General features: G+C 50.9%; 9 protein-coding genes across 9 annotated transcripts; 5 read left to right on the top strand and 4 right to left on the bottom strand.

Annotated features, from left to right (window-relative positions):
• Positions 1-642: 642 nt before the first annotated feature.
• IAR55_000750 (uncharacterized protein) lies at positions 643-2249 on the top strand (the record flags this gene model as incomplete). The annotated part of the gene is made up of 4 exons (XM_066943884.1): positions 643-1531; positions 1839-2020; positions 2111-2154; positions 2219-2249. 4 exons carry the CDS (start codon positions 643-645, stop codon positions 2247-2249), a joined length of 1146 nt encoding a protein of 381 aa, XP_066805085.1.
• Positions 2250-2453: 204 nt separating this feature from the next.
• On the bottom strand, positions 2454-3776 carry IAR55_000749 (uncharacterized protein; the record flags this gene model as incomplete). Its single annotated transcript, XM_066943883.1, has 6 exons — positions 2454-2504; positions 2614-2655; positions 2842-3212; positions 3399-3500; positions 3572-3600; positions 3709-3776. 6 exons carry the CDS (start codon positions 3774-3776, stop codon positions 2454-2456), a joined length of 663 nt encoding a protein of 220 aa, XP_066805084.1.
• Positions 3777-5992: 2216 nt separating this feature from the next.
• IAR55_000748 (uncharacterized protein) lies at positions 5993-8362 on the bottom strand (the record flags this gene model as incomplete). Its single annotated transcript, XM_066943882.1, has 12 exons — positions 5993-6452; positions 6518-6700; positions 6762-6918; positions 7003-7192; positions 7252-7380; positions 7456-7462; positions 7528-7649; positions 7708-7774; positions 7833-7933; positions 8002-8032; positions 8106-8164; positions 8336-8362. 12 exons carry the CDS (start codon positions 8360-8362, stop codon positions 5993-5995), a joined length of 1533 nt encoding a protein of 510 aa, XP_066805083.1.
• Positions 8363-9430: 1068 nt separating this feature from the next.
• On the bottom strand, positions 9431-10222 carry IAR55_000747 (uncharacterized protein; the record flags this gene model as incomplete). The annotated part of the gene is made up of 5 exons (XM_066943881.1): positions 9431-9447; positions 9527-9618; positions 9748-9791; positions 9943-10031; positions 10165-10222. The coding sequence occupies 5 exons, from the start codon at positions 10220-10222 to the stop codon at positions 9431-9433; spliced, it is 300 nt and encodes a 99-aa protein (XP_066805082.1).
• A 1062-nt stretch (positions 10223-11284) lies between these two features.
• On the top strand, positions 11285-15697 carry IAR55_000746 (uncharacterized protein; the record flags this gene model as incomplete). Its single annotated transcript, XM_066943880.1, has 11 exons — positions 11285-11458; positions 11641-11735; positions 11878-11998; positions 12059-12151; positions 12208-12262; positions 12318-13189; positions 13248-13484; positions 13573-13701; positions 13765-14283; positions 14351-14473; positions 14552-15697. The coding sequence occupies 11 exons, from the start codon at positions 11285-11287 to the stop codon at positions 15695-15697; spliced, it is 3564 nt and encodes a 1187-aa protein (XP_066805081.1).
• A 429-nt stretch (positions 15698-16126) lies between these two features.
• On the top strand, positions 16127-18232 carry IAR55_000745 (uncharacterized protein; the record flags this gene model as incomplete). The annotated part of the gene is made up of 7 exons (XM_066943879.1): positions 16127-16258; positions 16592-16776; positions 16912-17079; positions 17204-17303; positions 17392-17514; positions 17583-18101; positions 18179-18232. The coding sequence occupies 7 exons, from the start codon at positions 16127-16129 to the stop codon at positions 18230-18232; spliced, it is 1281 nt and encodes a 426-aa protein (XP_066805080.1).
• Positions 18233-18679: 447 nt separating this feature from the next.
• IAR55_000744 (uncharacterized protein) lies at positions 18680-20769 on the top strand (the record flags this gene model as incomplete). The annotated part of the gene is made up of 9 exons (XM_066943878.1): positions 18680-18821; positions 19009-19131; positions 19209-19217; positions 19360-19616; positions 19701-19806; positions 19944-20063; positions 20132-20262; positions 20318-20414; positions 20471-20769. 9 exons carry the CDS (start codon positions 18680-18682, stop codon positions 20767-20769), a joined length of 1284 nt encoding a protein of 427 aa, XP_066805079.1.
• A 393-nt stretch (positions 20770-21162) lies between these two features.
• Positions 21163-24083, top strand: IAR55_000743 (CTP synthase; the record flags this gene model as incomplete). Its single annotated transcript, XM_066943877.1, has 12 exons — positions 21163-21200; positions 21272-21294; positions 21375-21482; positions 21740-21876; positions 22013-22147; positions 22237-22431; positions 22501-22754; positions 22861-22993; positions 23048-23136; positions 23191-23348; positions 23415-23717; positions 23767-24083. The coding sequence occupies 12 exons, from the start codon at positions 21163-21165 to the stop codon at positions 24081-24083; spliced, it is 1890 nt and encodes a 629-aa protein (XP_066805078.1).
• Positions 24084-24606: 523 nt separating this feature from the next.
• IAR55_000742 (uncharacterized protein) lies at positions 24607-26370 on the bottom strand (the record flags this gene model as incomplete). Its single annotated transcript, XM_066943876.1, has 2 exons — positions 24607-26058; positions 26242-26370. 2 exons carry the CDS (start codon positions 26368-26370, stop codon positions 24607-24609), a joined length of 1581 nt encoding a protein of 526 aa, XP_066805077.1.
• Between the last annotated feature and the right edge of the window lie 548 nt (positions 26371-26918).

The raw sequence follows: 26918 nt of genomic DNA, 5'->3' as shown, positions 1-26918 counted from the left end.
AAACGAAAATATAGAATACATAGAAATCTGGTCTTGATTTGGTCTCTGATTGCACGACGCTCCCCTCATACGCTCTTCTTCTAACGTCTATAATATTCGCATCGTGGGGCTTCGCGAATGCATTCCGGATTTCACTTGACACTTGTCCCAACGTCCCCGCAGTACCCGACTCTTGGCACCCATCTGTCGATCAGGACGAACGATGCAAATCGAGATTGAAGTGGAGGTGAGGAGATAGCCGAAATGGGTTTATTGGAAATTTGAAAAAAAAGAAACATGAAGGGAAAAGTCAATCTCGTCATCAATAATCAATCAGGTTACAGGCCAAAGTCCACCTACATGGAATCGCAACAGTATCGTACTCGAGTAGACTCCAATCGACCCTCAAGGTCAACAACGACCACCATCACGTAGTTTCGAATCAACAACCCAGTACGACATTCGCAGGTGTAACGCACCGGAACGCCTCGAAGCCTACTAGAAGTTCGGCTGTCGCAGGAGAGTGGGTCGAGCCGGCGCTTCGATCCTCTCAGCTCCCCTTTCCATCAGCGGCCCGTGTTCCGACTTTCATCTGTTCACCCTTCCACCCAGCGCCTCCTCCTCGTCAGACGCCATCACCTGAAGTCAAGCCGACCACGCACCATGTCGACCTCGTCACCCTCCCTGATCCTCTTCACCACCTCCCAAACCCCTCTACCTGTCCGTTATCCCCATCCGCGTAAACCGCAATTGGTCCTCCCACCTCTCGTCCATCGATCGCTGCACAACGCATTGGACGGCGAAGGTCCTTCCGTGTTGAATGATGAAGCGACGTTGGTCATTCCTCATCCCGACGGATTGGTCAAAAACGATCTGCCGTCTCACTCCCATTCTCTCTCTGAAAAGACTGGTGTAGATCAAATCAACCAATCTTCTCCTCAAGATGGAATGATCGCCCAATTGCCCGAATCCGCCTCGATCCATACTCCACTCGATATCGAACTGACCGTCAAACTTCATCTCGTTTCGTCTCCGTCATCCCAGTCCTCATCCCCGCCTTCAGGAAATGACTCCGCCTCATCACTCCTCCAGATGATTTCTGAATCATTGGAAACTCTCTCTCGATACAAGGGACTCTCGTCGACAGCTATCGACACTCTGTTGATCGGATTCAAGGGTATGGACTATAGGGGATCAAAAACGATCGCTTCAGAAATGTTTGGTTGTGGTTCAGAGGGATTAGAGGCTCCCAATACCGAGACTGTCTCCCCAGAACTCGAAAAACAAATCTTAGGACTCTGGAAGGAACTCAGTAACGATGACGACGACGATCAAGGGGTGATCGGACGGGATGTGAAATTGGGTATATTGTATTCACCCTTGGGACTGTTGAGGAAATTAGTGGAACAACAAGAAGGAAGTGGGACGGGGAGAAAGGTCGGAGTGAACGCTTTGGATACTCCGGATTGTCATCATCTACCCAAGGAATATACACAGTATGCGAGGGAACATGGCGTGGAACTTTGGGCTGGTGGTGGTGGCGAAGGATCAGGTGAGTTGATTGAGCGAGCTTCAACGAACGATTTCGCCTTTCCGATGTGCTGGCTTTGTCTGGTCATCAGACGCAGATCATCCTCCTTCTGCTCCTTTCCCCAGCTTTGTCGCTTCCCTCTGCATTCCTTGTGATTTCTCCTCCCATCGCCTCCCACTCGACACCCAGATCACTTCTCTCCTCTTCCTATGCCCCTTCGCTTCTTATCCCATCACAAATCGACCGGGAACAACACGCCCGGCCAAGCTGCTCTGCTCCATCGCACCATCGGACCAACCTGGCCATGCTGACAAATCTTCCTTCTTAGACCCACTCCCTTCCGCACACCTTCACAACTTGCTTCAGGAATTCGTCCCGGCGCTCAAGACAGTCGGTCGACCTCCTAAATCTGTCGATAGACTAGAAAGGCTTATCCCGGTGAGAGCGGATGGTCTCAAGTTTGAGACTGAGCAGGTGGAGAAGGGCTTGGAAGTCCGATGGGTTCTGAGTGTGAGTACAATGACTAGCTACCATTTTCGGGCGGAATGTTCGTGATATGAACGATCGCGCTGATTGTGGGATTCCTCGATGTGAACGCAGTACACGCTCGTTTCCAAAACTAGGAATGTGGTCAAGGACAAGGGGTGAGCTGGTCGAAGCAGCACTTTGCGTGATCTTCTCCAGCTGACAAACAGTCCTTTTGACCAGGTACATCATCGCCGCTGACTTGGCATCATAAAGCTTCATTGAAGAAACCAATCGGGCTAGATGCAAGATAACGCCTCTTTTTACCCAGGGGCGTGATTGTAGTATCGTTAATGAGCAGCACCATTGCTGGTCCGTTGCTTCAGTAGAAATCAGCATAGAATACAGAGCTATGAGTGCGCGGTTGTCAGGGCAAGGCAACAGATCATATGCATGGTGTGTATAAGCGTCTAGACTTCTACAAAGCGGATTCCCTCTCTCGTTCAAGGTCGGAGAGGAAGTGAACCATCTGTGGCGAGTGTCAGCTGCGGTGCAAAATGGAGTAGGAGCGCTTGATGGTCAATGAAGAGGGAGTATCGGACCATGACTGGTATGATCAGCACGAGACAGTAACATACCGTTTGATGTCTTTTCTCTGCCTCTTCTCTGCCCCAGACGGTCTAGCAGAAGGAGTCAGCTGCTGCCAGGAGTAAGTGTGACGGTAGTGTGCGTGCAAGCCCCCTTGACCTCTCCACGAGTCGAATTCATCCCCCATTGTGGTGGCATCACATAATCTATGCCATGGTCGACTCCGATATAGAATTCACGACCGGTCCCATCGGATTAATCGATCGCAAGTTACTCACCTTCATCCTATCTCTTACTTTCAACAACTTCTCCTCGAAGTGACCTTCCGCGCTCTCCCCGATCTTCACCATCTCCTCGTCCTCCAACAACTTCCTCCCTTTCGCACCGCTATACGCCGAAACCCTCATGATCCCTATCGACCCAATCGCGTCGAGTCTATCCGCGTCCTGCACTGCGTGCAGTTCGGGACATGAGGACTGCCAGGTCCATTGGGAGGGGACGGATGAGGATAAGCGGAGTTCGGACGTGTATGAGATGGACGGGATGATCCCCAGAACCAGGGCTGATTGGTCGCTAGTCACAGGAGATAGGGATAGTAGTGGGGAGAGAAGAGTGGACAACGATGGAGAGGAAGAGGTGATGTATTTGCCTAAACATCGCTGGCATCTCAGCTGCTGAGTTTACAGGCTCAGACGATTAGATGGGATAGCTGAACGTACGATCTGCAAACAAAAAGCCGCGCAGCGTTTACCATCAGCCTAAACACCTTGGTTCAATTCGTGTCGGAGAAAGAGAAGAGAGTCGTGGGAAATGATGAAGACACCGATGAGCTCACCATTCAAGTCATGGAACAACGCCGCCAGCTCAACGACCAACAAGTCCGGCGTGGGCGTCATTGTCTGCGCGATTTTCAGAGCCATCTTTCGGACCCTATCCACTGCGATCCACAGGCTCCAATCAGCAGCGGGATCTTTCGAGCCAAGACGACAGGACGTGGACCGTCCTCACCATGCGGCCAATCGTGAGATGGATCATATCTGCTTGTGTATCAATCAATCAACCAATGCACGAGACCGTACGTAAAATGGACATGGGTCATCGATAGCCTCCGAGAGATAAAAAGTGATGGGTGGAATGATACACACTTTGCCATTTCCCGTCTCACAAGCGCTTCGGCTTGCCCGAGCAGCTCGGTAGGTCTCACGTATGCCATGCTGACTCAGGTCTGGCCGTTCTCCGCCCTCGTCTAGGATTGAAGAGCTCGCAGTTGTGCGTTGATGTAGTTTGATCTGTGTGAAGAGTGGATGGCCACGCGACTTTATTGCCTGACCTTGGATCATGGACGCGCGCAGTGGAGGTGACTTCGTGGCGGTTGGGTTGATAGGGTTGCGAGCGGCTGGGAGGATTGTATTGTAATTCACGATGGTGAACGATGGCGATGTCTCCGGCTACTCGTTCAGGAGCGCTCATGCATGTTGACATGATGCGGTACTCCTGTCGATGTTGGTGTAATCACGGATTGTTTCCAAGCTAGCCGGCCGATGACAGGCACTGTTCCTACCATGATGTCCAAAGTGGCACGGGAGCTTGACGCAAAGACGAGAGCAAATGCACCCCTACACGAAACAGGGCAATACATTGAAAGATTCTCCTCGGTCCTGTTCCCAGCCACCCACGACCTAGGCTCCTTTGGTGCAATGACGACGAGCTCGACAAGGGAGCTTATTGCCCTTCACGACTTTACAAGGAGAGCCTGCGATGATGCTGAAATGAGATCAGAGTGAAGAGATTGCAGAGAGTAGGGGTCGATCATATCAAGTTCGAGAGGTCTTGGTCGCCCACACCACCACACCAGCTTACGATAGATATCGGCTGATTGACTCCTTTCGCCTGTCCGACCACATAGCATATCACCGCTCTACCTCTCTCGCAATCCTGCATCTACCGGTCATCTTACATTCCCAGCTTTGTCGGAAGTTACCCTCGCCGGCAGCTAGCACCCTCTTCTGGCTCGCCGTTGAGCAATCATACAAGGCTCTCAGATACGCACCCTATAGGCGCTTCTCACCGACCCCATCCGTGAAGATTTATATCCGTGTTCAAGTGGATTCACAAGATGGGAAACTGGCATTCCCAACTTGGGTCTGCCTCTCCCGAACCCGTCCGGGAGCAAGGAAGGTGTCGGTCTATTGTTCGGTGGTCACTATCGTGGTGACTTCTCCCTGAGGGTCAGTATGATCTTGATATTTGATTCTGTCCGGACATTCCGAGCCTTGGGCTCATGGAGCCCTTGTCTCGCTCGTGGTCTTTTATTTTCTGTTCGGGCGTGGTGGTGTGGCATTGGCATTGGTCCCGCAAACTGTCCTCTCCCGTCCACTATGTTACTGACTACTGTATCCTCTATGAGACAGAGCTGTGCATCTGAGGACGATCGATTGACAGATTGACGTCAGAAAAACATATCAGAGTGACCCTTCTCCACCATCACCAAATACCGACAAACCCCTTCCATTACTACCTCGGACCGTAACCTAGGCGAGACCGTCCGATCCGTATACGATCCACCGTGAGTCCATCTTACTACATTGTCCCTTCTTGAAGACATGGCAAGGCTGCTCATGTATCGCGTTGTGAATTCAGCGCATGGGAATTCTACAAACAACGACCGCACTTACTGATGAGAGCCTTGCCAACACCCGATATTGTACCCCTGCCCAACCGTGTTCAAAAGAGGCGGTCCAGAGGCAAACGAAGTCGGCGGGCTCTCCTCCCTACTAACTTATGGGAATTACAATGATGAGAAAGGGCTCACTATCAGGAATCAGTAACGCTCTTTTCGTGGTGTGATCCTGACCTGATCATCCGGGAGGAACGCGAATGCTCGTATCCAGAATGGGAAGATAGGGAAGTCGCGGTCGATAAGGCAATTTCATCCGTTGTGTATGAGTCGTTAGCCTACTGTACGTCCTTGTCGAGGACACGCGATCTCGTGGGGCGCGAATAGACTTTGTGACCAATCCGTTGCTATGCTGTCAGTCGGCTCTTCTGTGGAAGTCGTCGGAAGACCTGTGAAACCTGAACATGTAATCTATCCATCTACATCAAAATAGACCGTGTGCTTTGTGCTACCATATCGCTAGTCTACATAGAGCGATAGATGTTTCCATGAAAACCCCTTTTACCTAAAACACATCATCGCTGTTTCTAATGTACTTCACACGCCACTTCCGGTCGAGTGTCGATGAAGTCTGACCACTGAATGTATCAGACCTCTGTCATTTTGGTTCACCATAAGTCTCGAAAATTTCATTGTCGTGACCATACTCCATGTTCTACTACCTGCTACGAGCTAAGCCTCATCGAAGATCATAGTGGAGATAACGTCCACTTAGTTGACCAGCTCGCATTATAGATTCAATCACGCCGACCTTACCACCGATCTTGACTTGCACCCGTAGGATAGGGATTGGGAAATTCCGTGTCCGTCCTAGGAGTCTGATACTGGCTAGCCGTACCTCCAGATCCGGGACTATACGGATTCTGTTCTGATATCGCGAATTGGTTCTGATTTTGTTCGCTCGGTGGAGTTTTTTGATAAGCTGTGTCAAAACTTGCTGTTCCCGCTGATTTTTGAGGCGAAGTGGCGCTGACACCACGTCGTTGGATCGGTGCCTCCTCTAGATCTGAACGGACGTTTCCTTGTTCTTCTTGTAATCGCTGATATGAACCTGGTGATCGGACTGAAGGGTAAAGGACATTCCCGCTGGGCGATCGGATAGGTTTGGGTGGAGGAGTAAAGGCATCGACAGTTGGCTCATCGTTGTAGCCTTTAGGTCCGTGGAATTTGGATAACTCTTGGGGCGCATCGCCAATGGAATCTGGCATGAAGCTGTTGGGATCAGATCCCTGTTCAGTGTCCACACATACATCATCTCAGCAAACGCGCAGACTTACGTTCGTTGCAGCTTGGTAGAGCTGGAATGTGTGCCAGGAACTCCGCGCATGTAATCCACGAAGAATTTGCACGCGAGATAGATCTCGACGAAGAAATCGGCGAGGTTGATCGTATCCCAGATAGCCTGACAGTAAGTTTTGAAACCGGTCTCCCGTTGACGGGGATTTTTTGCCCGGTCGGTGCTATAATAAAATCTCGATCAGCCACTGATTACAATCACCACAGAGTGTCGTCGGCACACACTAATCGGTCCAATTGTAGGCCCAACCCATGTAGATGCTAAAGATGACCATCTCAACGCAAGTGCACAGCGCTGAAAGTCCGTCTGATACATTCGTGGCCGTCCAATAGGCGGTTGCCTTGATCACACCATGACTCTGGAGGATGGAAAACAAGAAGGCTATTGCGCGGGTGAGCAGGCGTCAGCACCAGTCAACCATCCGACACATTAACGAGAGGATGGCTGAGAGCGTCTGGGGCTCACTTTGGTAGAACGTGAAGAAGACAATCAGTTTGATCGCCAAGAACTTGCTGAGCGGTTTTCGTCCTTTCAACTCCCCCTTGCAGAGGACGTAAAAGACGATGAGGCCGTAGAGTGCCACCGAGATGGACACAAAGTCTACTGCATCGAGGTACACCTCGGCAAAGTGAGGCGAGTATTGTTCGGGGCAGAGCTGGTGAAGATGGCGGCAGATCAGCTTCTGTTGAGAGTAGAAATACGAGACCGACTTACCACGCCAAAGTATTGACAGATGATACCGATGATGGAGATGAGCGGTCGTAGGACGACATACTGCATCACACTGAAGCTCAAAGCATGCCAGAAGTAGGGCTTGGATGCTCTGAACCGCCAGAAGTTGAACTGGCAGAGATTTCTTCATTAGTTGATCTGACACATGACAGCCGTATGTAGATTGGCGCAGAAGAAGAAGCTAACCGGAAACCTGCGAGAGGGCATCTCCATCAGCATCCCAATGTCAATATGACAACTGAATGGGTATGAGCTTACGGGAACTTCATTTTGTCCTTCTCAGCTAGAGCGCTGGCTATCTGCTGATCATCCGTGCCCATAGATACCAGTTCCATGAGCAACATCAAGAACGCGGATAGTGTGATGGCCTCATATGCGGTCTGATGATCACACATCATCAGCTGATCTGTTGTGATCATTCATCGAAAGATAAATCACCTCCGCAAGGATATAATACTCGTACTCCGTGTAATATCGATACGAGAAGAATGACGTGATGGCGTATCTACAGACGGGGAGCACTATCAGCAGACACTCTTTCCAGAGAACGGGGACAGACGTACACAGGGGGCATCAACAACACTCTCATGACTTGGCGCTGGGCTGGGGGATGTTGATAGTGAGTAGCGTGCATTGTGAGGGTAAAGAGGGTGATCAGTGCCGTCTGAAAGCAGCGAGACAGACAATATCAGCCGAAACCGATGACTAGAAGAGCCAATAGACCCGACTTACAAGAGCTGCACATGATCCAGCGACGGCCCAACTGAGAGCCCAACGTCAGTACTTCACCCTTTCAAAGTGATGAAACTATGCTCTACTGTGCTAGCGTCACTCACCCGATCCTATGCGCATCCCAATGTATCCCGTCCGGACTCCAGAAAGCGTCATCCACCGCCTACAAATCGTATCGCATCGAACCACCGAGAGCCAGAGAGTATTTGACGGATCGTATGAGACGAGATCCGCAAAGGAAGGCGAAGGTCGGACGCAAGAGGGGTGAGATGGATTTTGCCAAGTCGTCAGCTTCCCCCTTGCGCTATAAATAGAGAATGAACATTCCACCCACCCTACTCGTCGTCGTAGGACATGCCATCGTAGACGATGGCTCCTATCAAGCACCCGATCGTTGTTGTCCACGCGCAGAGGCCTCCTACTCGATCTCGATGCGTTATCCGGACAATGTCTTGTCCTCTCTCTCTGAGTTTCGACGAAGGAGGCTGGTATTTCTCCTTTCCGTCGGAATGCGATCGATCGAGCTTGACTCAGGTTTTAGAGTAGAATGATACGAACGATGTGTCGACCAGTAGGAGGTCTATGAGTACATTGACTGAGTTGGGAGGAAGAATATTGTTGAAAGGAAGCCCAGTTGATGAAACGTCGAGAGAGGTGATATACGTAGAGATGAGAATGCAAGTCGAGAGGTCTGTCGCTGCGCTTTCTCTCTGATCCCGCAGTACTTTGTTAGTCCGTCTTTCCGCAGCAGAGATGATCGCCGTCTACTCCGCTCGCCTTGTAGACGGGGTCGAGAACACGTGCGCAAGTTCCTCGATATGAAGTGATGGGAGAACCAGGTGGATGGATAGCTCGAGACGGCAAGATGAGATGGTCTTGAAATATTAGTCTGTGCCCGATTTTAGACTTAATTTGATGGCAATTGTTGACGACAACAATACGGCCTTCACCGCTTCTCTTCCTCGACGCGTCGTTGTGCACCGACAGGCTAGTTACTTACTGGTCGCAAGGCATCACCATCATCGTGTGCTGGTCATGTACTGCATGAAGATCAAGCTCGGGGGCGGAATTCCACAGCGACCTGTCATGCAATCCATCTGTACATGACTTCGAAAGTATTGATACCCCTTCTACCAGTCTCGGGGAGCCACCCTTACAAGGTAGCTATCAGCCTCACAGAGAAAATCACGGCGATCACTCGCGCAAACATCATGCTAGTATAGTTATACATGCACGCGACAGCGGGTAGTAGGAGGGGATGAATAGTATATCTTATCAAAACCCGTTTGACATGGAGAAAGGTAGGAAAAAGTTACGAGAGGAACCCCTGTATAAGACTATCTTAAACTATACCACAGCTATCACCCAACCTTCACCCTCATTTCTGATTCATATGCATACTTTGAGCGAGTCATAACAATGAAATGGTTTAGTTTCCACCGACCTCTGCAAAGCGAGTCAGCGTAGAGCCGCGACAGATCAAAGTAGACGAGTCAGGATCGGTGTGAGATCGAGCTGGACTCACGCTCGAGGAGAACTTCGATAGCATCTCCATCTTCCAACTCGAGGTCGGTAGCAGTTTGATCATCGAGAATTCGTTGACCATCAAAGAGCAGTCTGTAACAGCGGGACAAATATGCAGCCGGTGAAGATGAGTCGTGACGCCGTAACGGAGACGAAAGAGGAAGGGGAAAGAGCAAACGGTCAGTCGAGATAAAGACCTCTTTTTGAGACATGAATACACACCGGATAGCATTAACATCGGTACCAACTCGGTCGGCGTAAGCGGTCTATGATAGTCGTCAACATAGATTCTTTCAAGACGTATCAATGCAATGAGCAGGGAGGAGGCAAGGGGATGCCAGCAACCCTCCGGTTCGATTCGATTTGATTCGATTTGCTATGGGTGAGGTGGTTGAAAAACGGAGAAAGCTGACTCACCTTGAGCTTATTCAACTTTGTGGTCTTCTTGATTTTGAAAAAGACCTCATCACCGTTAGTGGAGACGATCTTGATGTTGAGAGTGTTGTCTGCATGATCGGTATTAGATACAAAACGCGAGTAAAAGGGCAAGAAATGAGTCATCACATCAGCCAAAAGCTGACATCGAGAAGTTTGACATTGCGCCACCAACTGCTGACGAGAGAAGGGAGCACCACTCACCACCTTCTGGCTTGGGCTTAGCCTCAGCGGGCTGAGCGGGGGATCCGGCGTCAGACATCGTAGGGGAGGAAGACGAGCTGTGTCACAGAGTAGCAGGTTCGAGCGAGGCAGTTGAGTTGATCGGTTTACGATCACGCAATTGAGCTTGAGAAGAACAGTTGTTCAGGAAAGCAGGAAGTGCAGATAGCCAAGTGACAATTCGTTCTCTTGTCTGTCTGTCTGTCTGTCTGTGTTAATGGTGCTAGGAAAGTAGCTGGTGCAGTCTCCGCGTTATTTCACTTTGAGAATGTCGCCGAGAGGAACAGCGCTGGAGACCTTGTGGGAGACGTTGGTGAGAGAGAGACAGAAGAGGAAAGAAAGAGGGGAATAGCACGGAAAAGCATGAGATGCTCGCGTACAACAGGTTGATTCACCCACCTCACGACCATCGCTAATCAGGTGGCACAATTAATTAAAGCCTCCAAAGTGGGGGTGTCAATCAAACAAGATGAATGCAGAAGAAAGGCATGCGTTTACCTGCAATGCGTCTACAACCACTGCTACACACTGGTCCATTGTTCATGGAGAACACACCCCTTGCTCGTATGCATATCCGAAGCACCATCCATCCTTCTACTGTTACACCCTCCGACCTTTGACACTACTGCACATCAAAAGCAGACGGCGGTATATCCAGACGCACTCGACCTTGGCAGGTCAAGCATTCAGATCACATACGGCAAAATCCCGAAGAGCAGAAGACGGACGGGAATCGCGAACGCGTTCCTTCTTCAAGGACATTTTTTCGCACATCGCGAGTATAGGACATCAACCCCATCACCACACTACTGTCGAACAACCCCAGGCAACACTGCAACCTCAACTGTGTTCGGTTGTCTGCCAGCTCTGACTTGTGTGCGGGACACACAACTCGAGTCTCAGGTGGAAGTAAGTAGGTACTTCTGTGCTCATCCATCGTTACATCCTTCGTCGCTGCTGTCATCACCGTCAAGGCCATGATCAGCTACAACGCACTGACCTCCACCTTGACAGTCCGGCCTGAAATCGTGATTTCCCATTGGCAAAAATCACCGGCTGATCGAGGAAGAGACCTCTATCATCTCATTTCTTCGGGAACACAATGCCTCGCAAGCTTCCACCACCGGCCGCTGTCGCCCCTATTGAAGCACTCTCGCCACCATCTCCACCATCCCCCATCATCCAGACACTCCGGAAAGATTGGAGATGGGCCGCGATCAGTCAGTTCATGTGGACATTCTCCGACGCGTTCGGCCTGGTAGATTGGGACATCGAGGTGAGTACAACTGTTTCCGCTCTCTATGCCTGGTCGATTATCTACACAATGTAAGATAAGTATCGGTAGCTGGATCGCAAAATGCCAAATGCCAAACGGCGACAAAGTCTCATAGTGTTACTCTGACGAAAGCTGTGGGAATGCGGAGATCAATTGAGTTATATGCTAATCGCTCTTGATAGGCCCTCGAAGCCGACTTTGACGGAGAGGAGACAGCTTTAATTCCTACCTTGGTTGCAAAACTCCTCTTTGCGTTGACCTATAATCGACAAATTAAGTGAGTTTGCAGGTCCGCCAATCCTGCTTCCACAAGACTCTTATCGCTCTCCGCTGTTCGCCCCCGAATCTTCCTCAACGTGTTCCCATGTCCATATATATCTTGATGAAGTAATTCTAACCTGCTTTACCTTCCTCTGCAGCCGAGACAACGCCTTCGAGAATCTGCGGAAACAGTTTGCCAGACGCAAGCCGGAACTAATCTGCCCGTTGGGGACTGAAGATGAACCAGTAGAATGGGCTACACTTGGACTGGGTCAGAAAGTGAGCTTGTGATGTTCTCGCTCTAAAACGCGTGGACAGGTCCGCTAAGCAAGAGTGTAGGTCGGTATCTTACACGACTTGTGCGAATGGCAGCTGGAGGATCCAGCTCGGTTTCGAGGATTGCTGAAGTCGGAGGATGATGCGGTTTCTTGGGTGAGTTTTGCTTAGACGTTTAGTCATAATATTACTGACGGTGTCTCCCCGCGCAGCGAATAGATCCTGTTGGCTGGGACAAAGAGGGAAACACCTATTGGCTCTTCGATGGTGAGCAAAATCAATTGTCATCACTTGCAGAAAGTGTCTAATGAAGGTGATGCAGACAACCGACTTTGGGTCCAACGACTACCCCCGCCTCCCCCTCGACCCGCCAAGAAAACATCTCAAAAAGCGAAGAAAGGCTCGAACAAACGCTCCAGGCCATCAACTACTGAAACACCGGCTCCCCGGAAGTCTCACAAGAGGAGAGAGCCTACACTCGAGCTCACACCTTCGCCACCTCCAGCACGCAATGAACAGACCGTCCTCTCCGGCTCAAGACGGCGTAGTCAAGTCGCGTTCTACGGCAATCCGACACCGACCGCTCTTGCCCTCAAGCAGGGCACAAGAGGTACGCCTGCTTCTGCCAATGTCGGCCAAAGCGGGAGCGGATCTAGGTCTACGAGAAGTGGCATGCGAAACGGAATGCAGGCCAACGGACATACAAACGGACACGCTGCGACTCCCTCGAAAATCGGAAGGTCCTCATCAGCTTCCCAGTCGACGCCTCTTCCTCTTGGTACACGGGTCAGTCGGAGGTTGCGAAACGTGGACGATGAATGGCAGAAGATACCGGACGAGTGGCTTGCAGGAGACGCTGAGCTCAAGGCCAAAGGCAGAGGAAAAGGCAAGAGAAAAGAGAGGGACGGAGACGAGGACAGCGAGTTGAGCGAATTGACAGACGAGGAAGAACACGAGGCGATTGTCAGAGCTATTGGAGCTCGAAGCGGAAGCGTGCCCGACAGATCTGAACATGACATCGATGTAGCGAAAGACGATCTTCGCGACAAAACAGTTGAGCAGAATGAAACACAAGAGGGACGAGACCACGAAAAGATGGACATCGACTCAGTCGCTGCAAAGGAGCAGCCGGACGCCGATGAGGGGGCCATAGTCAAGCGGGCAGAATCTCAACAAGAGCCTGACAGCGCCCAGGTATGTGATTCATGATCGTGTGATAGATCGGAGCTGATTGGGACTGATATGTTCCTAGATCTCCCCAGGTACTTCCGCACCTGAAGCCAACAATCACTCCTCACCTTCAGAAGCCGCACCCGGTGTAATCGCGAAAACAGAAGCTGTACCTGATCTTGAGGCTAAGGTCGTCTCAGCTGAAGTGCCGGTAGACGTAAAAGTTGACGGACAAGCCAATGCAGAAGACACTGACGAAGTCAAGATCGCTGCTGAGGACGCTAATACACTTCCCGAAGGCTTCGTAGAGTGGGAAGCTGTGAGTGTCTTTTCTCATTTTTCTTTCGCCAGAATCACAGTTTGCGGGTATGAGCAAAGAATGAATAGCTGACGTGGTCTGCTGACAGGTCTGTGTCACCCTTTATGACTGGCGGACTTTCCCTGAGCAGTTTGCTAAGTCCAAAGATCCGGACGAAAAGGCCTTGTACGAACTGCTGACGGAAGAAGTCGGACCGAAAGTGATCGAGGTCCTGGTAGTGAGTGGAATTCTTGGCTTCAGCCTAATGTAGTATTTTCACTGACCCAGTATGAAAATTTAGGAAAAGGAGCAGGAGCGAATCAAGCAGGAGTTGATCAACAATCGAAAGCGATCTTCCCGAATTGCGACTCGTGAGCTTGAGAAAGAAGAGCTTGCCAGGCGTGAACAGGCCGAAAGGGAGATGGAAGAACGCATGGAGAAGAATCGATTGGAAGAACAGCGAAAAGCCAGAGAAGAGGCCGAACTTCTCGCGCGTGAAAAAGCAAGGGAGGAAAGGCTGAAAGAGCGCGAAGAAAGAGCTGCAGCAAGGGAAGAAGCCTTGGCCAAGAAAGCGGAGGAAGAACAGAAGATTAAAGATAAAGCGGAGAGGTTGAGAGAAAAGAGAAAGAGAAGGAGGGAAGGAGAAGAGGTCTCGAGTGATGAGGAGGACGAGGGTCAGCAAACGGGCAGAACAACAGGAAGAGCAAGTCGCACGGGGACTGTCACACCTAGCGTTGGGGATGGAAAGGCTCCTGGAGCTTCCGCTGGGGAAGCATGGGAGCTAAACTGCGAAGTCTGTAGGAAGACGGGATGGAATATCGTAAGCTTCACTCAGAGCACTACGTACGCGTGGATGACTGATCTGGCCGCGATTACTCGGTGTACAGGACGACGATCAGGACGTTGTCTGCTGCGATGAATGTGGGAGGTGGCAACACGTTGAGTGCCATGATCGAATGGATGAGAGTCAGGGCAGGCCAAAGCGAAATTGGGACAAGGTGGATTTCAAGGTAAGTAATACCCTCCGTGGAGACATATGCGCTGCCGCGCGCTGCCACAGCGTTGGCTGACAAATATTCATCAAACAGTGTAAAGAATGTCGGCATCGTGCTGCGAGGAAGCGACAGCGACTCAGCGGGGACAGTAGCTCGGTGTCCACCACGCCTCATACCAATGGCCACCACGCCAGCATTCCTCCTCAAAAGCAGGGCCGTTCGCAGTCCTCTCCCCATGAATCTCAACCACACTATTTCCTTATGCCTGGTTCCGCGCCAGGTCCGCAGCCCGTTCCGAATGCTTCGCGACCCACTCCGCCATCGCTCCAGCCTGGACAGTATTTCCTTCCCCACCCTCATCCTCAGAGACCTTCCGATCAACCGGCGGGGTATACGGTCCACTACTCTCCCAGGCAAGATTCGCGCCCTCCAGCGTCCACGACCCCCGTAGTCGGGTATCCTCAACATAGTCCACTTGCATCCAATGGGCACCAATACGCCCAAGGTCATCCTCAACATCCCGTGGTACAACGCCAGGATCCCGTTTATGCCCATGAACAACATACATCTCCTACCAATCTTCCGCCTATCCACGCTCTTCCTCGCCAGAGCTCGCTACCTCCTCCATCACAACGTCCCTCACAGCTACCGTCTCAACAGATAAGACAAAACGGTCCTCCTCCACCGATGCCTTACTCACCTCACCCATCCCTACCTACAGCCTCTTCTCCCTACGCTGCTCCACCTCATGCTTCTCCACACCCTCATCTCCCCTCATCTCAGCACAACATCGGCTTTCCCGATGGACGACCATACTTGCCTCCCCCGCTCATCTCTCCGCAAGCTCATGGCGGCTCGATTCAGCTGCCGCCACTGCGGTCGTCACCGATTCACCGGGACCAGGCACAACTCGCGCCTGGCCATAGTAGACCCTCGCCTCCGCATCTTCTGTCTCATCCACACATGTCCCCAGGAAGTGGCCGTGCTCTCCCGCAAGGCGGTGTAGTGCCTCCTTCTCCGCGATCCGTACCAGGGAACACGCTGCCACCTATCGCTGCGATAGATTTCGCAAACGGGCCTGGCGTTAACGGTCACGGTCACGATAAGCGAACAAGCGAGCATCCCGCCGCTCGACCCGTTTCGGTCCAGCAGACGCCGGTTCAAGCTTCTCAACCTTTTTCTTCGTCTTCTCCTGCTTCAAAGGACCTGCCTCTGCAAACGTCGCCCGCTCGACCGTAATCTCCTGCGCAGGCCTGACAGCAGAAAGGCAAGTGATGTCACGGGGTAATCATATCCCCAGGTGTCGTCAATGGCAATAAGGTAGTGAGATAAATTGTTGCGTTAGGAGAAAAGAATATAGTCTCGGAGAGGAAGCTCATGTCGATCTAGACATTGTATGAGGTGCATGTTCTACTTCTTTGGGTATCGTTGTTGGTAGATGTATGGAAGCGATTGAATCTCGTGTCGACCAGTCCTGTGCCGGGTGAAGCCATCATTGCTGTCAGATTGTCAGATCAACACACCAAACCTCCACTTCCAGGAGGTCGCGTTTCGCGCAGTATTCAATCTTCTCCACACTTTCACTTGCAAATCAACCACTTTCCATCCAAACGACCGTTCTGCTCCGATCATCTCTCAATCGCTCAATACGACGGACAAGCGGGACAGATGAGCTACTCTACTGCAGGACCGTCACGTTTGGGTGGGAGTGCTGGTGGTGGTACTGGGAATGGAAGCGGGAACGGCAGTTCTACACCTGTTGGGAAAGGTGTTGTCGTGCCCTTGACTTATGACTTGATTGTGGGTTTTTCTTTCCTATACGTCGTGACTTGCTGTCAAGGTCTGGTGTTGACGAGATGGATCTGATCTCCTATATCTTTGTGCTCTCGTCTGGCATTTACGTACGGCTACCACGATCGACATGTCGTCCCGTCTTATCCCCTACTCCACTTCAAACGGATCCGCCTCCCCTCTCTCGGTCTTCGACCTTCGCATAATCGATCATCTGTGCTCTTGTACATGGTTGAACACCTCACAACCCCCGTAACCACCTCACGCCATGCCACGGACCATTTTTGTCCTCCCCTCCATCGACTTATGACCGACTCTCCCATCCGCCCCTTCGAACGACAGTCCTCCCTGAAACCTGCCAAACAGTTCAAAGATGCCTTTGGCGATTCCTCCCCCTCCACATCTTTCCTGTCCGGTGCCCAGAACCCTCACAATATCACGTCGTTGTCATTTGACGATACGGGCGATAGACTGGTGACTGCGAGCAATGATGATACGTTTGTCTTGTGGGATTGTAGAAAAGGAAAGTGAGTATCAAGTCTACTGTCTTCACCATCTCCATGGATTTCTAGATCTTGCTCCACCACGAGCTGGTATTGGAGGAATAGGACTCTGAGAGAGACGAACATTGACTTGGCTTTTGTTTTCTTCCCATGTCATAGGAAGATCAAAACGCTTTACTCCAAGAAATACGGTATAGACCACGTACGATTCACCCATAAACCCAGCACGATCTTGCATGCCTCGACCAAAGGCGACGACCATGCGATTAGATATCATTCAATGCATGATAACAAGTATCTGGCTTACTTCAAGGGACATACCGCGCGGTGAGTTTAGGCGTATGAGTCTATTGGTAACATTGTCAGACGGATTGGCTTCCTGACAAGATGGTCGGCGTTTGGATTGGACTTGAGGTCCCGGAGCGACGCTGATCCAGACATTCATATGCAGAGTTCGCTCAATAGACATGTGTCCTGTCGACGACACCTTCATCACGGCAGGCGATGATGGGACCGTACGATTATGGGACATCAAATCGAATATCTGCAAGGTGAGTGGACGCCTTTTCGTGAATTCTGATTCTATCACGTCTGTCACCTGGAAATACACCTGACATGAGTATATGTCTGATCCGACAGGGCTTGATACAAGACGTGGGCGGTTCAGCAATAGCTGCTTTCGATAATTTGGGACTGGTATTTGCCGTCGCCTGTTCTGATAATCAAACGATCATGCTTTATGCGACCGCGGAGGCAGATATGGTTAGTGTCCAGTCAGCACCAACTTTGGACGGTCCTGGTTGTGACGCTGATACCCTGCACTGCATCAGGGACCGTTCAAATTTGAACCTCTCAACGACGTCGCATTCGAGTCCATTTCCCAACCACCTCCCAAACCCATCTTCACATCGTTACAATTTTCCAACAACGGCGACTACCTTCTCGTCGGCACGTCTTCCGACGTACACTATGTTCTTGACTCAATCACCCTGTTACCACTGAGACGGCTGGTCGGTCATGGCGGACTGGAGCGCGATAAACAGGGGAACAAAGCTGTCCAACCCCGACGAGGGAATAGCGGGGAGGAAGTTTCTTGGACAGGAGACTCAAATTGGGTCATCTCAGGATCGGCGGATGGTAACGTGCTCTTTTGGGACTTGACAAGACCGGCCGGAGAGGAAAAGCTTAGCAGAGACGATGTGAGAGATCCGGACGTCGATAAGAGTTGGTATATGAGGAGAATACCGGAGATTCAGGCAAAAGTCCTCTTGAGAGGTAATGGGGGAATCAGCAGGGCGGTCAAGTTCAATCCGAGATACAGCATGATGGCAGTCGGCGGGGAAGATCTTGTGAGTCTGTCTTGTCTCTCGTGATTGTGATCTACGGTGAAGTATGACTTGTATTGTAAGCTCATAAATTCAAACAGACGTTCTGGCTACCTGCGAAGGATGAGGATGCTAAGATTCAGGAGGGCTGGTGAGAGGTGAGATTTGGTGCTGGAATCGTGGAAAATGAAGCGTAGATGAGTCTTGCTAGCTAGAACAGCTAGACCTTCCAATGCATGACCAGTTGGGCTCAACTCCCCTCTTGCCCTCCTCATCGTCCCAATTGATCAGAGAGATGAAGCGATCACAGAGATGAAGCTCGCTTTACGTTTCGAAGAGAGCATGTTATAGCTAACCGGTGCCTGGATACTTTACACACCGCTCACCTCGTTTAACGATAACTCGGCAACAACAACAGTTCCATCGCAATTGATTAGTTCTGGTGACACTAGCTCTGCCAGAGCATAATGGACACCAACACCAACACCAACCATTCATCGATCAGTACTTGACGTCCCATACACAGTTCGCTGGATATACGGGGACGATCGAAACGATTTGACGCATGAATCGACGCGGCCTCGATATCGAACAAATCCGCAATGCGACTCACCGCACCTCCTAGGACATCATCTTTGACTTCTCTGCTGGTCTTGCCTGTACCGCTGGCCGCCTTGATCTTGGCTTATCTGTGGAGTGTGAGCAAGAGACCTGATATACCGGAGTATGCTCAAGTGGAAGATCGTGAGTCGATCCCTTCTCGGCTTTCCCCTTAGAACAATGAGCATGTCAAGTGGTAGCGCAAGGCACTTGGAAGGGACGATATCTGTCTCAATACTTTCACGAGTGTCTAGAGCGCTAGAGATCGAAGTGGAAGCCAATGTCCAAGCAGTCAACGGAGATACTGACGAATCTTTCGCTATCGCCGTAGCACATCAATGGGGTTTCCCAAAATGGTATGGAAAAGGTGCGAGTCCGTATGATTACGGAGTGGAACCGGACGGTAAAGAACAGGAGAAATGTGATGATCCGAAGAATGTGCTGTTGTTTATTGGTGAGACAGTTCTACAATATTTACTCCCCACCCCTTTTGAAGGCTCTGACAGAAAGCTGACTATGCGTGTCCCAAAGATCTACCTTGTAAGTTGTCTCTCTGGAGTCCTCACCACCAGGCTGACTGCCTCTTCCTTGACCGAGCTCTCTCGTAAACCTTGTTTTCTCTTCCATCTCACTGCGGAGTCCACTTTCTATCTAGTCCGACATTGATGAAAACCCCTCACAGACGATTCCTCCGACATGCCTCACGTTATGATGACCGTGACTGCTCTCGAATCCGATCCGACCATCAACGTAACCACCATCTCCCTCTTCTCGAAAAAATGGGATCCGGAAAGGAATGAGGTAGATAATCTCGTTGAAGCAGGGTGTGAGACCATGGACTGGATATGGAGGATCGGAGCAAATAGCGGAGATCTGGGCGAAACGAAGAGATGTGGGGGCGCGATATGGGTGCAAGAAGGTGCTAGAGCGAAAGCTGACGTGGGTCGTCCTTTCATTTGGCCTATTCTGAGTCTTGCGACCGCGAACCATGACTGAACTAGGAGACTGACAATACCGGATCAGGTCACATTGCTGGATCAACCTCACGATATGCTGGAACCTCTGACCAAACAAGCCGATGAGAGCGGAACGGGAGTAGGACTCCTGTCCCACATATTACCAGCTGTAAGTCCTTCTCGACACATGCTTTTGAATTTCTGTTAACTTGTTCATCTTGTCATGCAGGCTGAGTACGTATTTCGAATCTCCTATGCGGCCGATGCCAAGGGACCTGTTTGCTCATCTATGGCCTCTGCAGTCCCACAGTCTTCTATCCCGAACGACAGGTCCCATCTTTGAAATCCATTACATATTTCCCAAGAGCGTCAACTCTCCCTCGAGACTATCCATCACTACCGTGGGGCAGAACGTGGACAGTCCACCCTCGTGAGCTCACGCGCTGCTTTGCAACGCCACTCAGAGCTCGAGAAGCTGATTTGTGATGCTCTTCACAGCTTCGCGAAAGATTCCGCCTAAAGTAAAACCTGATCAGGACCCTTTCAGTCCTCGAAGCGCTTATAGACGGCACTGGGAGAAGGAAGATAAGAGGAAGGCTTCGGCATTGCGACAAGCAGGGATATGTCTGGTCAGTACAGTCAACGGTCAGTGTGATCCGTTTGCTCACAAATGATTGAGAGTAGTTCGAAGGATGGCAGGATGGTGTGGTCGACGAGCAAGTTGCGCAAGCGATGCTCTCAGGTTGTGTCGTGGCGATGGTGTCACCCCATGCCGAACATGGTGAGTGCCATACTCCCCTCCACGTGACCGGTTGTTGACCATTCGCTACCTTGCAGATATGTTCGCACCCCTCATTCTCCCAATACCTAAACCATCTCTGTCAAATGCAAGCACTCCGACACCACTTCCTGTAGAGTCGCTAGATGCTTATTTATCAGAAACGACCTCGTCCGAGCTCAAACATAAAGCGTTACACGCATTCATCATCGCTCGACGCCACTTGGATCCCCGAGCAAGAACCAAGGCAGTGTCGAGCACTGTGAACAAGTGGGAAAACGGTGGGAGAGGATATGACTTCCCGCATGGGTACAGATGGGATTGTGATAGTATAGTCAAGCCTGCCTGGTGCAGATGATGCATGCGTATTATTGAATCTGACGTTTTAGAATGACCTTTGCGCCACAAGACGCGTATGGTGTAAGATACAAGATTTGATTCCGTCCTGTGGTTTGGCGGCGAGTTCCGCACATTCGAACCCATAATGTTGTGACACAAATTTACACACACACTCACTTAGACGCGCTCTCTCTCTCTCTCTCTCTCATACCACTTCACTCTTTCCAGCCTCGTCTTCTCTCGTTCGTCCTACACTCCCAGAATCCTCCTCGACCTTGTTGAGCAAGAAGCCAGAACCGGACCAGTGGTCGAACATCCAGGAAACGAATCGCAGATCTGTCGACGGCGTAATCTAGATCAACTCCTTCAGTCTCGCACGCTCGCAATTGGGTAGAATTAGATATCAGTCAAGATGGTCAAATATATTCTCGTCTGTGGAGGTGTCATCTCGTACGTCGCTTATCAACAAGCTATCTTACTATGTCACATCGTGGATCTGGGAGCTGACTCCTTTCGTTCAGCGGTATCGGCAAAGGAGTGATAGGTACATCACATTTCTTTCTGATCATGTCCTTCCCTTTCCAGGTCGGAACAAAAGATACCAATGTTTTGTGATTGTCGCAGCTTCGAGTACCGGTCTTATGCTCAAGGCTACCGGATTGAAAGTCACGGCCATCAAGATCGACCCTTATATGAACATCGATGCGGGGACCATGGCACCGACCGAGCATGGTGAGTGTTGGCTTGTGGGCGAGCCAGGAGGAAAAGCAAGCAATTATGAAAAGTCTGTGAGAGATGAAGAGAGCGTGGTGCAATAGAGGAATGAGACGCGAAAAGCGGAGTTGTGTTAAGGAATAGGTGGGATGGTGGGGATTATGGAGTCGAGAAGCAAGAAAATTTAAAGGAATAGCGAAAGACCAAGGTCACGAGGGTAGAAATGCGGAAAGGGATGAACAGAGACTGATCTTTGCTTCTCGGTGCGCCTTCAGGTGAGGTGTACGTTCTTAATGATGGCGGAGAAACCGATCTCGATTTGGGAAATTATGAGCGATACCTCGATATCTCGCTTAACAGGGATAACAACGTAACTACTGGAAAGGTCTATCAGCATGTCATTGACCGAGAGGTGAGTCGAAGTCGCAGCTTTCTTGTGTAAGGCCATGCCGAGCGAGAGTGGAAGACCGAAGGGGAAGTCAGACGGCTGGGAGCTTCAGAGACGTTCGCTTCCTATAAATTCTGGCTGATGCTTGGTCGCACCACAGCGAAGAGGAGATTATCTTGGAAAGACGGTACAAATCATCCCTCACTTGACGAACGCTATCCAAGACTGGATCGAGCGAGTCTCGAAAATTCCCGTCGATGAGACTGGAGAGGAGCCAGATGTCTGTATCGTCGAGGTGAGCAATCTCATACATAAAATAAAAGATCTCCTTTCGTGATCCAACAAAGCATTGTCAGTATGGGCTAAAGCGACGCTCTTGTTCAGCTCGGTGGTACTGTTGGTGACATCGAATCGATGCCTTTTGTCGAGGCTATGCGACAATTCCAATTCCGGGTCGGTCACGAGAATTTTGCTCTCATCTACGTTTCCCTTATCCCCGTTGTCGGAGGCGAACAGAAGACCAAGCCCACCCAGGCTGGTGTGAGAGATCTTCGAGGGTTGGGTCTTTTGCCTGATTTGGTGAGCTTTTCACTTACCAATCGTATCTCGATGACGGCCAATGTAGCTCATATGCCCTTTTTTCCAAAGATCGCATGTCGATGCACCGACACACTCCTTACCGCCACGATGGAGAAAGTCTCCATGTTCTGTCACGTTTCTCCCAAGCAAGTTCTCGGTGTACACAACGTATCCTCGACATACCACGTTCCTCTGCTGTTGCAGGACCAAGGGATGTTGGAGTACTTGCAGAAGAGGTTGAACTTGAGCCAGATCAGTATCAAGCCCGAGTTTAAGAAGAAGGGAGAGAGCTTCATGGGAAGGTGGAAGGCATTGACAGTTGGGTGAGCGTTCTGTTCTAATTCTCGCTGCTCGTCAGGTAGCAGAGGCCTAGTGGTGGACTTGATCATCGTGGAGGAGGGTGATTGACTGATTTTATTGCCATTGTAGCCAAGAGCGGTTATTCGACTCCGTCTCCATCGTTCTCGTCGGCAAGTACACCTCATTACAGGATTCATACATGAGTGTCGTGAAGGCTTTGGAGCACGCGTCTATGCGATGTGGTCGAAAGCTAGAGCTTCAGGTGAGTCCAACCGTCAACCCGATGCCTGCGACCCGCCGACTCGTGATATTCTAGTGGGTCGACTCGTCCGATCTTGAACCTCAAACCCAGACCACCAACCCCGTCAAATACCACGACGCCTGGTCTGCGGTCTGCTCAGCGAAGTGAGTAGCCGTTCACTGCTGGAAACGTGCTCGCAGCTCATCTGCTCGAATTAGGGGTATCATCGTTCCTGGTGGATTTGGTCACCGGGGTACTGAGGGTATGATCTCTGCCGTCAAATGGGCCCGAGAACAGAAGATTCCTTTCTTGGGTATTTGTCTTGGTTTCCAAGTAGCCGTTATCGAATGGGCGAGAAGTGTGTGCGATCTCAAGGGTGAGTACCACTTACATGGCAGAGCACAAGTCCTCTATCAGTCTGATGAGCTATTTCTCTTTGCAGATGCCAACTCTGCGGAGCTTCTTGCCGAAACTCCCCACCCTGTCATCTGCTTCATGCCCGAGATCTCCAAAGCTCAAATGGGCGGTAACATGCGACTCGGTCTCCGTCCCACCGTCTTTGAGCCGAACACAGAGTCTACCAACCTCAGACGATTATACGGTAGCAAAGACGTTGCTTGGGAGAGACATAGGCACAGGTACGAAGTCGAGCCGAAATACGTGGAGAAGTTGGAGTCGAAGGGTCATCTGAGATTCACTGGAAGAGATGAGAGAGGAGAGAGGATGCAGATGCTTGAGCTGGATGGTGAGTTTACTGAGCGATAGGCGACTATCCACTGACATGGCTTCTGTAGACCACCCATACTTTGTCGCCCTACAAGCCCACCCTGAGTTCTGTTCTCGACCTCTAAACCCTTCTCCTCCCTTCCTCGGTCTCGTCGCAGCAGCCTGTGGCGAAAAGACCCTCGCCGAACAAATCGCGATCAACGAGAAATCTTATGTCGCCCCTCATCCCGAGAGCGCCAAAGTCGTTCCTGCCAGTGAAGGAGTGACGGAGCAAGGCAAGGGGAGGAAGCAGGATGTCGACGGGATCAGAGTCCGGGGAGACGTGGATGGAGATCTGAAAGAGACAGAGCAGAGGTTGGAGAAGGTCACAGTGAATGGGGAGTGAGAGAGGGGAACGGGAGCGCCGGACTCGGACCCGGATCGAAAGAGTAACTCGATAAACATAATACTGCTATCTCATCTATATCGACTCGGCTCTAGATGCATGCTGTTTGTCATTTACAGCGCGATGCTCGATCTGCAGGGAGGGTATGTGATACATGTGCGAGGAATAGGTACCAACATTGTCAAGAGGTAGTCAAACTACCATCCACCAAGAAAGAAAGAAAGAAAGAAAGATAGTAAGAAGGAAAGAAGGAACGAGCGTTGCAAAAGGGTGACCAACACCTACCTCAGAAAGGAGGAGCACCGCCACCTCTACCTCCCCACTTCTCATTCCCATCATTCTCATCCCTTCTCCATGGTCGACCCCAACCACCACTCAACTTGGCATTGCCCACCTCATCGGCATCACCGTCCTTTGTGCTGCTCGAGCTGGTCGGTACGGGGTCCGAAGCGGGACTTGATGTCACGGAAACAGGAGAGGATCCCCAAATCTCTCCTTTTTCTTCTTCTTGTTCATGATGTTGTCAGATATCAGATCGTCTGAAAGGTGGTGCGCCTCTGCCTGTATTCTGTTCAGTAAAGGTCTGATCCCCATCCTCCATCTGTCCTTCCTCTTCTTCTTGACTCTCCCTCTTACGTGGAAGAGGAAGAGGAGGGGCGATTGATCTAGCCCATGGTCTGCCCCTATGTCCGAATCCCCATTTAGCGTTTCCGACACTCCCGTCGACCGTCGCTTCATTGTGGTGCACATCCAACGAATGACCTGGGGTATCGTCGATTGACGTGAAAGCGGCGGAGGGGAGGGAGATGGACGTGATTGAACCGAGGGAGAAAGGTAGACTGAATATCGTTGATTCTCGAGAAAACCCTCGTTTCCAAGGTCGACCCCATCCGCCAAACCATTTCCCATTGCCAGTGTCGTCCGAATCAGAAGCAGGGCCGGTAGTTCTCAGATCATCTTCCGATTGAGAAGACGGCGAGGTGTCAGCGGTGATGTTTGACTTCTGGCGAAGAGTCGAAGGATCGTCTCGCTTGAATGGTCGACCATAACTTCCAAATCCCCATTTGGCATTGCCCATCACGTCTGCCTGAATACTATCCGATTGGACCATGAGCGATGAAGATGGGTTCCGCTGTATCTGATCTTGTTCCTGCGTGAGGGATAATGGATGACTGGATAATCCGATCGTCTTGATTTCCTCGTTCTGTGCCACAGAACCGGTCGAAGTGGCGCTGATGTCTTCTTCTGCTGGATGGCTTATGAACGGTGAATAGGAGGGGAAGAAAGAAGGCAGTGTGAATGTCGTATCTTCTCTCTTCCAAGGTCGTCCCCAACGTCCAAACCATTTCGCATTCCCTGTATCTTCACCACTCGCCTCAGTCTGTTGTGTCGTCGGAGAAGACTCCGCTGCGCGACTGTCTGTGTCTTCGTTCTGGGACTTGATAGGTTGGACAATCGTCCCTTGTGATCCTTGAGCAGAAGACAGGAAGAAAGCACATGGAGGAGATAAGGGGAAGGGTAGTTCGGCACTTCGTCTCTTGAATGGAGGACCACCATCACCCCTCTGGAATGAATCGGTATGGACTGTGGTCGATTCGGTCATTTCTCTCTTGTTTTCGACGTCGACCTCGGAGAGAGATCGGTGGAAAGGTCTTCCCCAACTTGAGGCCCCTCCTCCGAATTTACCATCCCCAGTCCCGTCATGTTCCCCCTCATCCATCATCGTCTCACTTTGACGACGAGCGATCGCTGAGTTCGCCATCAAGGTTGTCGTTGAAGTGGGATCAACCATGGCTGGAACGGTATGTGTGGCCCACTCGGCCAGTGAGGTAGTGGTAGATGGATATTGGGGGCGAGCTGAGCGGGAGGGGTGTTCGAGCTCGGGACGTTTCTGGTTGAGGAGCTTGAAACGACCGTGAGAGTCACGGATGTAGGATACTTCAGCATCGGAAGTGAGTGGGGAACATTTGGGGTCCTGATGGGAATAGGCGGGTTGGTCAAGGGGAGGAAAGATCAGCAGCTTATTCCTCGGGTATGTCTTCAGAGGCCCAAATCAGACTACACGAGAGTTTGCGATGATCTCAGGCGGATTAAATACTTTCAGACGAACTCTGATATTGACCGTGAAACATCGTTCTGAGCGAGGAAGCCCACTCACATCATGACCATGTTTGCATTCTTTGTAATTAGGCGAAGCGGTCTTTGGCTCGGTCGACCTAGCTTCGGCAGGGAGTGGCGAAGCCAGCGAAAGAAGCAGAAAGAGGAGGGTAGAAGCCGGTAAGTGCATTCTGACGATGCTCCCGCTGTGTTGGTCGGGTTGGAGGGAAGAAGAAGGACAGGCGATGTGATGTCAGGTCGTATGGTAGGTCGGTGTATCGTGATTTGAGTAAAGACAGTGGGTGGTTGAGTGGGATCGGTCAGTGCATGGAGTACTACGAGTAAGATACATGGGACGGGAGACAAGGTGAGTAGATATTTAGGTCAGATCAATCAGATATACCCATCTGGTCTGGCTCGCCAAGAAGGACAAGTAAGCTGAAGAGGCTGGTACCGGCAGTTTCTGAAATCCATTGCAGAGACATCGCAATATGGCAAACATGCGTGGTCTAGCTGGTGATACAGATCTATCAGTCACCCAGTCAATCTTTCATTCATTCATTGCCCTCTCAGCGGTTGGCTACGTGCCAAGGGAGAGATGATAAAGTCTACGAGATTTTGATGTGGACTGGCGAGGGTTCAGTTGCTCCCCTTGTCATCAGCGATCAAGGGCCGCCAAACTGTAGACGTTCAGCTCGACACCATGATCGACGACACCCTGCTTCTACCGTCTCTCCT

The sequence above is a fragment of the Kwoniella newhampshirensis genome, chromosome 2 (assembly GCF_039105145.1).
Source record: "Kwoniella newhampshirensis strain CBS 13917 chromosome 2, whole genome shotgun sequence".
Lineage (NCBI taxonomy): Eukaryota > Fungi > Basidiomycota > Tremellomycetes > Tremellales > Cryptococcaceae > Kwoniella > Kwoniella newhampshirensis.
Note: the sequence above shows the minus strand (reverse complement) of the source record. Positions and strands in the feature narration are given on the sequence as shown.